The 14,309-nt window shown below is 42.4% G+C and overlaps 2 protein-coding genes across 2 annotated transcripts; both read right to left on the reverse strand.

Annotated features, from left to right (window-relative positions):
* Positions 1-457: 457 nt before the first annotated feature.
* Positions 458-3,364, reverse strand: or6at1 (odorant receptor, family 6, subfamily AT, member 1). The gene is made up of 4 exons (XM_060056844.1): positions 3,302-3,364; positions 2,818-3,005; positions 1,790-2,452; positions 458-1,259 (listed from the first exon to the last, which is right to left on the reverse strand). The coding sequence occupies exons 1-4, from the start codon at positions 3,342-3,344 to the stop codon at positions 1,098-1,100; spliced, it is 1,056 nt and encodes a 351-aa protein (XP_059912827.1). The 5' UTR covers positions 3,345-3,364; the 3' UTR covers positions 458-1,097.
* Positions 3,365-7,416: 4,052 nt separating this feature from the next.
* Positions 7,417-8,556, reverse strand: LOC132461129 (olfactory receptor 8G17-like). Its single transcript, XM_060056174.1, has one exon. It carries the CDS (start codon positions 8,487-8,489, stop codon positions 7,479-7,481), a length of 1,011 nt encoding a protein of 336 aa, XP_059912157.1. The 5' UTR covers positions 8,490-8,556; the 3' UTR covers positions 7,417-7,478.
* Between the last annotated feature and the right edge of the window lie 5,753 nt (positions 8,557-14,309).

Genomic DNA, 14,309 nt, shown 5'->3' on the forward strand with positions numbered 1-14,309 from the left:
GCATGAGCCCATAACCTGCTGATTTTGTGTCATGGTAAGTCTTAAAAATGCTTTTGTCAAATTGTGTATATTGAAGGGATTTCTGACACTCTTGTAATACCAGTTTTGGAACCTGAAATAGTAGAAGGCTACCAGGTGCAGACCGTTGAGGCAAACTGTCTCATGTAACCCTTGTATCCAATCAGCTTGGGTTTTTGACATGCCCCCTGCATCAAGACCATTCTTAGTATTTGCTTTGTTAGCTGACTAATTATGTTACATTGGTCACTTTCACACAGTATAATGGAGGTTTAAAATTATAGACACTATTTCCAATCATATTTGAAACACCCTGTCAGGATTACTTGCAAAATCCCTGTCATTATTATGCATGAAATGAGGAGGACCTTTAAATATAGTTTATTGAGAGAGTGTTATTTCACCATATAATGCCATGCATGTCAGTGAACATATAGATTTGAAACCAAGCACAAATGAGACATAACGCGATATAATAAGAAATAAAAACAGTTCAAATGATAGTTTGCAATACGTAACAAGTTAATCATGAATTAACTTGCCACAAAAACAGGCAAAGCACATTTTTGATTCACACAGGTGGTGTTAATTAATTAAAACAGGAACTATAGGAACAGGAGCAAAATCTGTGAGATCATTTTACAAAAGTAGATTCATTGGAAGTTAATATGTAATTTTCACATGAAATACATATGTGAAAACAATATAATAATTTTACATTTAACAATTTGTTTAGATGAAGTTGAGTGCTCGCTGATTAAATCGCATGCATGGATTGATTAAACAATGGCTACTGAAAAAACACTGAAAACTGTATTTATATCTAAAAAGGGCCAAAACAAATCAGCTATGAATCCTCTTCCTCATATGCATCATTACATTTGGATATGCACACATTCAAACTGGCCGACATTATAAAGGCCAATAATAATTGTATTATAACAATTTTGCTCTACAAGAGAATTGTGCAATAAAAGTTTTCATAATAACCTGCAGAATAACCGGATGAAATCAAATGTACAACCTGCTGCAGTTTGCAGCAGGGAAAAACGTTTAGGCCACAACTTTAGTATAAGAGTTCAGGGATAGACTGTGTTGATTAGCCTTTTGGCAGCTAGCGCAGGACGCCTGCAGAAGGTGCTTTTGATGGCGTCTCTCAGCTCCTTGTTCCTCAGGCTGTAGATGACCGGGTTGAGGAAGGGGGTGAGCACCGTGTACAAAACAGAGACAATGATGCGGACCTGAAATATAGTAGTTTCATTGTTTAAATCACATAGTTCATGAGCACTTGAATATACTATATTGAATAACGTTATTCAAATACATATTTAAATGGATTTATATAGATAGAATTTGATTTGAAACTTACTTAGATGCTCAATTCCATTTTTCATCATTAAAATATTGAAAGGAAGGACATGGGTGATGTGGTCTGTATTGTAGCAGCTGACTAGGTTGAACTGGCTGGATACTCAACCAAACTAGAATGTTAGAATTAGAAACAATTTGAGTTGTACTCATGATACGCTAATTTTCTATCTTTTGTGCTTTTTGGTCTAAACAGGTAGAAAGCTGAAGCAAGTTTGCTCCATGCTAAATATACATAAAATGTATACAAATATTACAAGTTATAGACAAGTTATCGCTCAGTTGCTCGCAAAAATATGGAGATGGTAGATATGAGACTGCTACCAACTTAATGGTGAGGCGTTTGTCAAAAATGTAATAAAGTCTGAATAACAGCAGAAGGAACGCACTGAACGCTGCTTACCTCTGCAGGGAAGTTTCCCACCCGGTAAGATATGTAAACAAAGGAGGCCGAGCCGTAGGAGATGGACACTACAGTCAGGTGGGCAGCACAGGTACCAAAGGCCTTGAGCCTTTCAGCCGTGTTCATCTTGGATAACGACAAGCCAATCAAAATGTAGGAGGTCACAATAAGCACTCCGGTGAGCAGCAGAGCCACCAAGGCGGAGGAGAGCGAGAGAATGTTGTCGGAGTAGGTGTCACCACAGACCAAACGTCTGACGGATGACGGGTCGCACCAGCCATGGCGCACGATGTTGGGGCCGCAGTAGGTCTTGTTCCAGGAAGGGGCCGTCCCGGGGAGGCTGCATATGGCCCCAAAGACCCAGGCCGCTGCGATGAGGACACAGCGGAAGGGCCTGGTCATGACCGCCGTGTAGTGCAACGGGTTGCAGATGGCCATGTAGCGGTCGTACGCCATGACCGTTAAGATGCCCCGTCCGGTGACGGCCATTTGGATGAAGCAGTACATCTGGACGAAGCAGCCACGGACTGAGATGGTGTGGGTTTTGGTCATTAATCCAGAGAGCATGTTGGGGATGGTGACTGTGGTATACAGGATGTCGACCAGGGACAAATTGTGGAGGAAGAAGTACATAGGGGAGCTGAGCTTTGGGTTGGTCAAACTCTGTATACAAATGGCAAACAAAGACAAACAAAACTGTTGAGATCAGGATAAATCCTGAAGAAAGTCCCTTTATAACGACAATGCTAGAGATCATGTTAAACCTATGTTTTGAATAATATATACAGATATCTATTTGGAACATACAATATACAAAATACTTTCAGCAAGATAACAGCAACATTGGAATAATGGGCAAAAAATTAAATTGTGAACGAATGTCAGAGCAGACAGATTTAATCAAATAGATTAATCTACAAACGAGTCTCATGAGAGAACTATTTGATATATTATCGTGCACTTGAGGAAGATACTTTTGCATATAAATGATGACTTGCAGCTCAACATGTGAATAAGAAATTAATTACCATAAATATGATCATGCTGTTTCCAACCAGGATGAAGATGTAAGCCACCAGGAAGATATAGAAAACTATGATCCTGGTCTCCCCAAGATTGCTGAGGCCCTGGATAATGAAGTAGGACAGGACTTCAGGCGGCCGGCTGCCGTTCTGAGTCATGGCTCTCTGACCGCCAGCCCAGCTCACATGGACATCTAAAGAAGTGGGCACAGTGAACAATGACATTACATTCAAAACAATGTATATACCAGAAGGAAACTTACATGTATAATACAACTTGATTGATATTATATATATTTTTGAGTTTGGGAGTGAAATACAACTATCAGAACCCTATGCAATTGATTGGTCTTTAATTGAGTAAACATTGATAGTAAAACTGAAATGGTGTAGTAACAGAATCATACATAGAAATGTAGTTTCAAACTGAACTCACTGTAGATATACTAGTTTATCTAGTTGGCCGGCCTATATTCAGTATTCGACTTACCAGTAGGGCTGCCTTGTACATTTTCAAACGTCATTAGGTCCATTCTACTCAGTAGACAGGTAAACACCTACAACATAAAACGTAAAACAGTCTCATCAAAAGTATACTCCATTCAAATACGTAAAATAAACAAGATTGCTATACATCTTAGAATACAAGTCAGGAGGCATACAATTGTATAAGGTATGTAGACAACATTGCCGGTATGTAAAGATAACTCCAACTTTATCTTTACATACATGCAATGTGGAGTAATTTAATATTATTTGTCCGTAGATCCTACCTGAGCGACCAACTGCTCTACACCTTGCAGTGCTTGGTGAAATTTCACTAGTCACAACTAGCCAAAAGAAAACTTAATCTTAAATACACATTTGGCCTTGATCAAGTCCACCTCCAAACCCCCAATCTCGTTAAATCACACCCACTATATTAGTTAATGCTAATTATACCCAGTTTGGTGAAAGAGGCTTTAGGGACCTTTTAATGACCCTGGCTACCATACAGGGGAACTAAATGGGGGAAATGTCTATTGTCATGGTAACAGTTGTTGTTTTTTCACAAAATGAATAAGTAACACAATTACAGACATGTGTTTGTGTGTGAGAGAGAGAGAGAGAGAGAGAGAGAGAGAGAGAGAGAGAGAGAGAGAGAGAGAGAGAGAGAGAGAGAGAGAGAGAGAGAGAGAGAGAGAGAGAGAGAGAGAGAGAGAGAGAGAGAGAGAGAGAGAGGGAGAGAGAGTGAGAATTCTTGCTTCAACTTGGGGGAAAGGCCTAAAAGTGTCCATCTTGCCAGTATAGCGTCTCAACCACTTAATGCTAAGGCAATACTCTGAACACTCTAAATAATGTACTATTGGTGACTTTGGAACTTTTATGATTTGAATCTTTGCTAAAGCCTCATCTTTGATTGTTGAATCGTCATGGTGGTAAAATTGTGTGTGCAAAACAGCATGACAGTCCATTGGGAGGATATGGGTGCTTAATGAGCAATACCACAGCTTTTGTTCTTTCTAGAAGGAAAAGCCAATTAGTTATAATAGTTTTATTATGGGGGTTATGTGATGCTTTCAATAAATGTCCTTATTGTTTGATAACCACTTTGTGTAATGCCAGTGGCACTATCCGTTAGTTATATTTTTGAAGGTTTTATTTGAGAAGAAGTCATTCTTCATCCTGAGTGTGCATTGAAGCACCCCCTCCCCCCTTCCCATATGGATATCGAGAGTTGTTGCCACACCCAGTGGTGGTGGTGTCATATATATGAAAGAGGGCATTCAAATATACTACTAAAAGTTATGAGCGAAATGCACATTCACTTTTTTTGTGGTGCCATCTCCTTTTAACCTTTTGAACCCAGCCTTGAAAAACTGTAGACTGGCCAGCTGTGTCTACACACCTTCAGGCACAAATGTCCCTCTCCATCCTATCAAAAATGGGGAATTATAAACTGCTCAATGTTTTATCCCCATTTACTCGAGTTGGCTAAAAATACCAAAATACAAATGCATGTTCCCCTGGGTCTCGTGGTTGACATATCTTCTATCTTCGCTTACAGAAAGAGATTTTCCAAATGGTCTGTTTTTTTTACTAAGTGTTGCCTGCAAGACCTAGTTGATCAGAATGTGGTGTAAAATATAGTTTTGGAGATAGAAAGGTCTTACTGACCTAAGAATTGACAACCTTGTTCAAAGGCCTGACTGGGACCCCCACACAAACCTTCTTCATCAGGCCACGGTGTTGTCTGTGGTATAGGGTTAAGGTTTGGGTCCGCCTTTTTGCCAAGAGACCCACAATTTTCACAGAGCAATCCCAAGATGCAACCTGATTAAAGGTCTAATGAACAAGTTTCTATCTCTTGTCATCAAATTTAAAATATTTCTGGAGACGGCTAGGCCCTCTTGCATATTGAAAATAAAGACATGTGTTTACCTCGTTCCCAAGTGTACTGTGCCCCAAGATCACAGACTAATTTTGTGACTTCCAGTTGGGCAAGATTCTCCAAACATATAGTTTTAGTAGAGTTTAATGCCCTCATTCATATAAAAGTGGTCAATGGTAACCCTATCATTTGTGACCATAATGGTAACTGGCTGGCTGTCGTGGGCCATGGTAACATACATTGGACTTACACACATACATTTTGGACATACACACATACATTTTGGTGTGAGACTGGGTTGGATATATTTGAGAGCCACCTAACCCACTGTATCAGATGGAATTTGAACATTACAAGATTTTAATAAATGCGTTTTGGGCTGAGAGATTTAGAAAAGAGGGGGACGTGCAGTATGTGCAGGACTGGTTGCATGGTGGTAGAAAGGCTACTTAATCATTTAATGTATGCTGATGACCTGGTGATCATGACCCCCAGTTCAGCTGGCCTTCAGCAGTTGCTCAGAGTGTGTTCTGACTATGGACAGCACTTTGATATTAAGTTTAATCCCAAAAAGAGTGTAGTCATGATTATGAAAACTAAGGAAGATAGGGATGCAACATTCCCTTCTTTTCTTTTGGCTGACAAGGTGCTCAATGTTGTAGATAAGGTCAGATATCTGGGTCACATCATAAGGGACGACCTCAGTGATGATGATGATGTTCAGAGACAATACTGTTAATTATATGCACAAGCTAACATGTCACAAAAAATTCATATGTGTACTGATGATGTTAAGATTGCCCTTTTTAAAGCTTATTTTACTCCACTGTATACTGCCCACTTGTGGTGCAGATACAGTAAAAGTAAATATAACAAATTGAGAGTGGCGTATAATGATGCTCTAAGAATTCTGCTGAGGCTACCAAGGTGCACAAGTGCCAGTCAACTGTTTGTAAACAGTGGTGTTCCCACTTTAAATGCATTGCTCAGGAATCTGATGTAGAGTTTTATGATGAGATTGATGGACTCAAAAAATGAAATCATAATGACTTTAACCATGCCTAAGATAAGCAGCATCAGATACACTTCCAGTCTCTGGAAGCATTGGAGAGAGTGTCTGTATGTTTTTTAGTTGTGTTTCTTATTTGTTTGTTGTTGTTGTTGTTGTTTTTTTCTATTTTTAGTTTGTCTTTTGTATTGTCTTGTATATGGACCTATATGAGTCTGCAATAAAGATAAAGAAGATCTTATCTTCATGGTCCCACTCCGACTTTAAGGAACTTCATTTAGTACCGTACTTGTGTAACTGTTATATGTTGTATATGAAATGTGCCACACATCGTAGCGTTATAGTATAGGTTTCTGGGGAGCCTAACCCTAACTCGGACATGGACATTCAATAAATCGCAGCTCAGACGGAGCTTCACAGTAATCTGTAACCCATCGTAGAGTGTGACCCCAGTGGTCGCTGTTGCATATTTTCTGCAAAATATATGAGCGTAGATGGGCATAAGTCTATGCTTTGAGTTTGTTGCAAGCGTGCAGAGTGCAAAGATGCTGACATAAATATGGAATGATTAACAGGTTATTTTATTTAAACAAGGTTGGTTGACATGACAGTATACGCATGTATACAATATACAATATATAAACAGCATGCTTTGGTTCATATTTTTCAATGATATGTAAAAAATTGTGTTTAAACGGTAGGGTTGGGGCTAACCCTAACCCTACAACATATTTGTGTGTACCGTTTGCTGATGGTGTTATAATTATTTGCATGGGGACTGTAAATGACACTCAATGGCAGTTAAAGTGCTCACTGGAGCGAAGACCTGTGGAAAGAAACCTTTCTTGTGTCTGATTATCGTGTACGGTGCTCCTGACTCAGACATTTTCTATAGTCCTGACTGTCCATTGTAGTCTGTTCCTGCATCATTGCTGGCCAAAACAGACCGTGATGGTTGTGCAGAGAACTTGATTATTGCAAATTAGAAATGAATCAGAATCTCCTGAGGAGGCTTGGACTTCCTAAACTAGTTAATCAATCCAATTTAAGGTTCTCTGAGATTATGGATCCGAGAAACCTGATGGTTAACACAGCATGAAGTGCAAATAATATACTGGGACAATTATGTTGTGTTATGCATGTTTATTATATAATAACAAGTATATAACAAGTTAAATACATGAGTAAAAAAATATGTAAGGTACAAATAAGGGCCCTTAGGAAGTGAGGATAGCATTCACTTTCTTATTACCGCTATTGGTATTTACAACAACAAAAACTACAACCTCACACTGATGACATTTTCTTGGACCGCAACACATTGGACAAGAATTTTCGGACCTCTGTTGACTGAAAGCCATAAATTATTGGGTTGAGGCAGCCTGGAACTATATGGAACAAGATCGATGCAATCTTTCGTTCATGTGTCCACTTGGGGAAACGGTGGAGGATAATAGGTATGAAACCACTAATCACCATGAGCAAATAGAGACACAGATGAGTGCTGCAAGTCTTTAAGGCTTTACTATTCAAAGCCTTGTTCTTACTTGACAAACAGACAGCTGTGATCTTAGCATAGGTAAGGAGCACGCTGCCAAGAGATCCAACAAATAGAAGCACAGTAAATGTGAGGCCATACACGTTATTAATAAAAACACTGTCACAGGAAAGCTTAAATAAGCTAGCGTTGTCACAGTAAAAATTTTCAATGACATCCCTGCATCTGTTGAGTCGTACGGTAAGACTTATGAGAACTGACACAAAAACAAACGCAACTCCCCATGCTGCAGCAGTCAGATTAATTACCATTTTGTTACTCATTATTGTGGAGTAGCGCAAGGGAACACAGATAGCCACGTATCTATCAAAGGCCATGATCATCATAATGGTGTGGGAAGTTGTGCCAAACATGTGTGTGGTAAAGGCCTGGACCACACACTCGTAGTAGCTGATGAAGCGTTCAGAAGGAGGCACGAAGACGTATGCAAGCAGCCGTGGCACCATGATGGAGTTACCTAATATGTCATTGAATGGCAGGTTGCAAAAAAGGAAATACATAGGCTGGTGAAGGGTCCTTTCAATGAACACTATTACTACCATGCCCACATTCACAAATATGATGAAAAGATAGGCGAACAGCAGGAAGATGAACGCAGGGTACATTGTGTCCTTTGTCACTTGTAACCCTTCCAAACGAAGCATGTAACTGTTGTATGTGTAGTTTCCCATTGAGCTGAAACCAAATGCAAAATAAAGTTGTGGGTAGTTATTGTAGAGGTAAGACAATAATAAGACCATAATGAATATGTTTCATCACTAATTACAAGATGCCAATATTGATAATACAATTTTAATCAGAAAACGTAATTTTGCATTGTTCATTATTATTTTATATTATTTACTCAACAATAATAATAAAAAAATACTATTTCTTTTGAATAATTAAAAAAGGCATCTTAACAATAAGTAAATATATAATATCAATAAAATTGGTATAAATATGATTGACTTGTCTACTTGTAATATGAAATTGGTATTTCATATTACCTCCTCTTGTTTGCCTCCCAATTACTGAAGTCATCGGTTGCAGTCACCACTTGCACACCAGGCTAACACCTGGGATACTCCCAATGTCGTCCTGTTTCTTTTTATTTATCATTAGGGATCATTCAATCAATCTAAGGGGTTGACCTTACAAGACACCACGTGGCATTATGAAAGGTAAAAAAAGAACCAGGGTTGCTTTAGAACATTCCACAGTATGCTTACTGCACATTGAATCACAGTTCCATCAAATTGGAATAAATGTTATCAGAGTAATAATCACAGTACTGTTATTGTTATTGCAGTAATAATCATTTAGACGTCATTACTGTAGACGCCTTAACTGTAACAGGCACTACATAAATACTTATTTCCTGAACATACCAATTCTTCCTCATTATTCAAGTTACCCAACTACATAACCTGATCTCCAACCTCAACGACGTGGAAAAAGCAACATTTTAAGGTAGTTTCGGAGATAAAATGCGCCTTGATAACACTTCTAGCAATAAATGTGCATTATATAATTTTGTTATCTTCAGTCAGTGAACGTGTAGGATGTTTAGTTTTGTTTGCTAACGGAACATTTTCTATGTGTTGTTTGAATCATTGTCTTTGCATTGTGTAAGGATCTGCATCGACCTCACTCTTATGGGGTCAGAACAGTCTCATTAATAATGAATGCACAGAGAAGGATTCACAAATGTATTTTGTGATTGAGGCCCCGTTTACACGAGGACGCTTGCGGGTGAAAACGACAAAATATTTTATCGGAAGTGCCTTTCGTTTAGACGGTGACGGCGTTTTTGGGGCATGAAAACGCATAAATCTGAAACCACCCTCCAGAGTGGAAAAGTTGAAAACGCTCCGCCGTAGCGTTTCCGTCTAAACTGCCAAGACGCAAAACACTGCTCAGATCTGCTCACGTCGCGTACGCGTTTACGTCACATACATGTGCCAGTACAAGGAAATAAACAAACATGTCAGATTATTTCCATGCGTCGGACCTTCAAGCTGCTCTGGCAGCTCTAACAAGCATACAGGAGTATTTCCACGAAATGTACAGGATATTTACAGATAGTATTACTGAACATAGAAGGATCTTTTTGGTTTTTGCGGCACGGATAAGAGAAGGAAGATTCTACGCATGCGCTCAGACATGGCGGTGTTGTGTGATAGTCTATCACAGCACCACCTAGCAGCCTGGCATGCATACCCAATCGAATTCCACACACTTTTGCGTCACCGTATGCACGCAGATTTCCTCCCGAAAACGCTCGTCTAAACGCGGAATAAAAAGTGAAGACGCAACGCCACTTTTGCGTCTTCTGTTCAGACCGTCATCGTGTAAACGTAGCCTTATATATAAATTACTCTCTTCTCACAAATACATTTCAATGCACACATAAATGGATATCGGTATGTATAAATGTAAAATAAATCCATAAACAAAAATAATTTTCACAAACACATTTCTGATCCACACACAAATGTACCTTGTTTTAAATAAATGTAATATAAATCCATAAATATATTAATTAAAAAAATATTTGCAATTTTCATCACTACGTAATATTTGGATGTTATTACATTTATATACAAACTGTTAAACTTGTATTTACAAGACGTTTTTCATTTGTGAACTTATTTGCATTTGTGTGTGAACTGGTCTGTATTTATGTGTGGATTTTTGAGACTCTCCTGACGTCGCTAGATTCACAAAGGCATTTTTTTCAGCAAGGAACTCTCTGTAGCCAATCAGATGCCTCCCTCGTTTTCAGCCAATCACATGACTGCAGTTCCGACCTCTGAGTCCAGCCTCCGAGCCTCCCGGTTCCCTCTGTCAAATGTCTACTCTATGGGAAAGAACATGGGTTTTTTGAACGATCGTACATAACAATCTCTAGGTGGTGAAGAAGTAAAAGCTGTGTCACGTTTAGCTACACACTTTTCCCATCTAGTTTCGACTGGGTTTTGGGATTATCGGTGCCGTTAAAGTAGTAAACGGCACCGACGTAAAAACCCAGTCACTGCAGTCATGTGATTGGCTGAAAACGAGGGAGGCATCTGATTGGCTACAGAGAGTTCCTTGTAGAAAAAAATGCATTTGTGAATCTAGCGACGTCAGGAGAGTCTCAAAAAATTCAACAGTTTGTATATAAATGTAACAACATCCAAATACATTGTGATGAAAATTGCAAATATTTTATAGATTTGTGTGTGGATCAGAAATGTGTTTGTGAAACTTATTTTTGTTTATGGATTTATTTTACATTTATACATACCGATTTCCATTTATGTGTGCATTGAAATGTATTTGTGAGAAGAGAGTAATTTATATATAAATCACAAAATACATTTGTGAATCCTTCTCTGTGCATTCATTATTAATGAGGCTGTTCTGACCCCATACACTCTGACCGTCACTACGGTCTAAAAATGAATGAGTACATCGTTCTGCCTATCACAAGACCATATGTCAAAATTGTCATGCCCATGACCTCCGGAAGCAGAACGTCCCGCGCTTTTAAATAGCATGGATAGCTACTGGATCGTCCTCTTTACATTGATTGCCTCACCGGACCCGGTAAGAAGTTGATCTATTTTTCAGAGCTACAGCACACAGCCACAAGATCGTAACCCACGGGTACAGGCGCCTTTGGGTCCCTGTGGATCAGTGTGGACTGTGTAGTTAACTCTCTTACGTTAACGTGCAGATCACTTAACGTTGGACTGTAAATTGTCTTTTTCATTTGTTTGGTAGAGCACTAGCGCACCCTAGCCAACTGTCCACAGCTGTGGGGTTTGTGTGAGCCCGCTAGGTTGCGTCCGCGCACTGGTGCGGGCCACCGCTGCGCTTTTCAGTTGCTGTTTGTGACCAGACACAAGGCGAGCCTTCGCAACGTGTTCGTGCGTGCCTGCAGGCCACCTTTGCACTACGGGCAGATTGTTTGTTGCCGGTAGTATATTGTTTGAGTTAAAAACTCCCAGAGTGAAGTCTCCCTTATTTAAATCTTTGCACTACTCCACCGCTGTTGCAGCTGGTGAGTTAGTTAAGCCAGCTGGTGCATCCGTGCACTGGCGTGAGCCACTATAATTTGTATTGTTGTAGGCACAATGTCGTGTCATATAGTTTTGATTTGTGGTTATCTTGTCTACTGGCATTTATAGGTAAGTTGCCAGGAAGAGTGGAGATTATTGTTTAAAAAAATAAAATGTTGGGTCCCCCCCTGAGGGACCCAGTCCCTCAGGGGGGTGTTTGGGAGTGCGTCTTGCACTACCTTCTATTCCTGTGGCAGAGGACGACACCAGGATGCTCACGTCCAGTTGGGGCAGGGCCTCGAAGCGGCCCCAGTTTAATGCAGGCTGCCGTCAGCTGCCAATGACTGTTTACCCAGCTGAAGCAGGGCTTGGGGACATGCCGCCAGTGGAGGAGTCAATTGCCTCCTGGACATCGCTGGGCCCTGCCCGGGTGTCCTCTAACCCAAGTTGCCCACGTAAGGAGTGTGCAAAGACGGACCGCCTGGTCACTCGCTCCTTTAATGCATCGGCACGAGCAGCCCGCACAGGCAACGCTCTAGCTATGACACTGGCGGCTCTGCGTAGGACGCTAGACCCGGCGGACGGAGATGCCATGGGCCTGGTGGAAGCTGCCCTATCGGCTCACTCCCAGCTTACACGTGACGTGGGAGATTCGATGGCTGCTGCAGTGTTGTGCCGTCGTCAGGTGTGGCTTGCGCAGACCTCTCTGCCAGAGGCCATCAGGACGGAGCTGCTCAATCTCCCTGTGGCGCCTTGGCATGTTTTTCATCCGGAGTCCCAGGCCGTGTTGGACCGCACTGAACGTGCTGCAGCGTCTAGGGCGGCGTTTCAGCGCATATGTATTAGAATAGTGCTAGCCGCTAACCAAGCACCAAGGGGTAAGCCCAGGCAACAGCGGCCCAGCCTGTTCAGGCGGCATACCGAGGCCCAGCCCGAGATCCTCATTCCAGAGGGAGACGGGGACAGAGACCGAGTAGGGGCAAGTACGCAGGCCGCCACGGCGGTGCTGCCTAACGGTCAGGGGCTGCCCGTCAGATGCCATTCCCAGTTGTCTCGGATCTCCTGGGAGGGGATCGTGCCAGACCGTTGGGTTGTGGCAACAGTAGCCCGTGGGTACCGGCTACAATTTCGACGGCGGCCCCCGGCATTTTTAGGGGTCAAAGTAACGCCTGTAAGAGACTCAATTTTAAAGTCTGTGCTCGACAAGGAGGTTCAGGAGCTACTTTTAAAGGTGCCATAGCAGAGTTACCACTCAGCGCACAGCAAGTCAGGTTTTATTCCAAATATTTTATTGTGCCCAAAAAGGACGGCGGTCAGCGGCCTGTTCTCGATCTAAGGCCCCTGAATCAGTACCTCAAGGTGTTGCCATTCAAAATGGTCCACACCGCAGTGGTGACAAGGTCAATTCAGCGGGGGGAGTGGTTTACGTCTCTGGACTTAAAGGACGCCTATTTCCATGTCCCAATCTGCCTGGAACACAGGCCATACCTCCGGTTTGCCTTCCAGGGCAGGGCGTTCCAGTTCCAGGTCCTCCCCTTCGGCCTCTTCATGGCCCCAAAAGTTTTCAGCCGAGTGGTCTCCGCCGCACTAGCCCCACTACAGGCACGGGGGTTGAAAATACTCCCGTATCTGGACGACTGGCTTATATGCGCCCCCTCTCGAGAGCAGGTAGTGAGCGACACTAATACGTTGCTGGCCCACATCCAGTTCTTAGGCTTCACAGTCAACTGGAAGAAGAGCAATGTGCAGCCCCGTCAACAGGCAGTGTTCCTGGAGATTCTCTTCGATTCAGCCAGTATGAAAGCGTCTCTCACTGGTCGGAGAGCGGACAGCTTGATCGAGACCCTGAGGCATTTTCGGCTGGGCAAGCTGGTTACCGCCAACAGAGCCCAGAGACTGCTGGGCTTGATGGCTGAAGCAGCTGTAGTAGTTCCACTTGGTCTGCTGAGGTCTCTGCCCTTCCAGTGCTGGTTCAATGCTTTCCAACTCCACCCAAGAGACGAGCATGCATTCGGGCCCTGCGTCCTTGGAGGTGTCCCCCTGGGGGGTCTTCCACACAGGAGGCAGGTCATCTCGACAGATGCATCCCTAACAGGGTGGGGGGCTGTCTGGGAAGGACGTTTGGTAAGGGGCATTTGGCAACCTCCGTGGACTTCAGAGCATATAAATGTCCTCGAACTGAAGGTCATTCACCTCGCCCTTACAGCGATACAGCGCAACCACGTTCTGGTGATACACCTCAGCGGTGTATCATGTCAATCACCAGGGGTGGACAAAGTCCCAGAGATGCCTCCAGGTGGCGGAGGAACTACTGACGTGGGCATGGCCTCGACTTGCCTCAGTAAGGGCTGTGCACATTCTGGGCGTAGCAAACAGTGCGGCCGACATGCTCTCCAGGACGGGACCACTCCCGGGAGAGTGGAGACTGCACACAGACGTTGTCAAACAGATCTGGATGCGCTACGAGGTTGCGCAAGTGGATCTGTTTGTGTCAGCGGAAACAACCCACTGCCCAGAGTGGTACTCTCTCAG

Source organism: Gadus macrocephalus, chromosome 7 (assembly GCF_031168955.1).
Source record: "Gadus macrocephalus chromosome 7, ASM3116895v1".
NCBI lineage: Eukaryota > Metazoa > Chordata > Actinopteri > Gadiformes > Gadidae > Gadus > Gadus macrocephalus.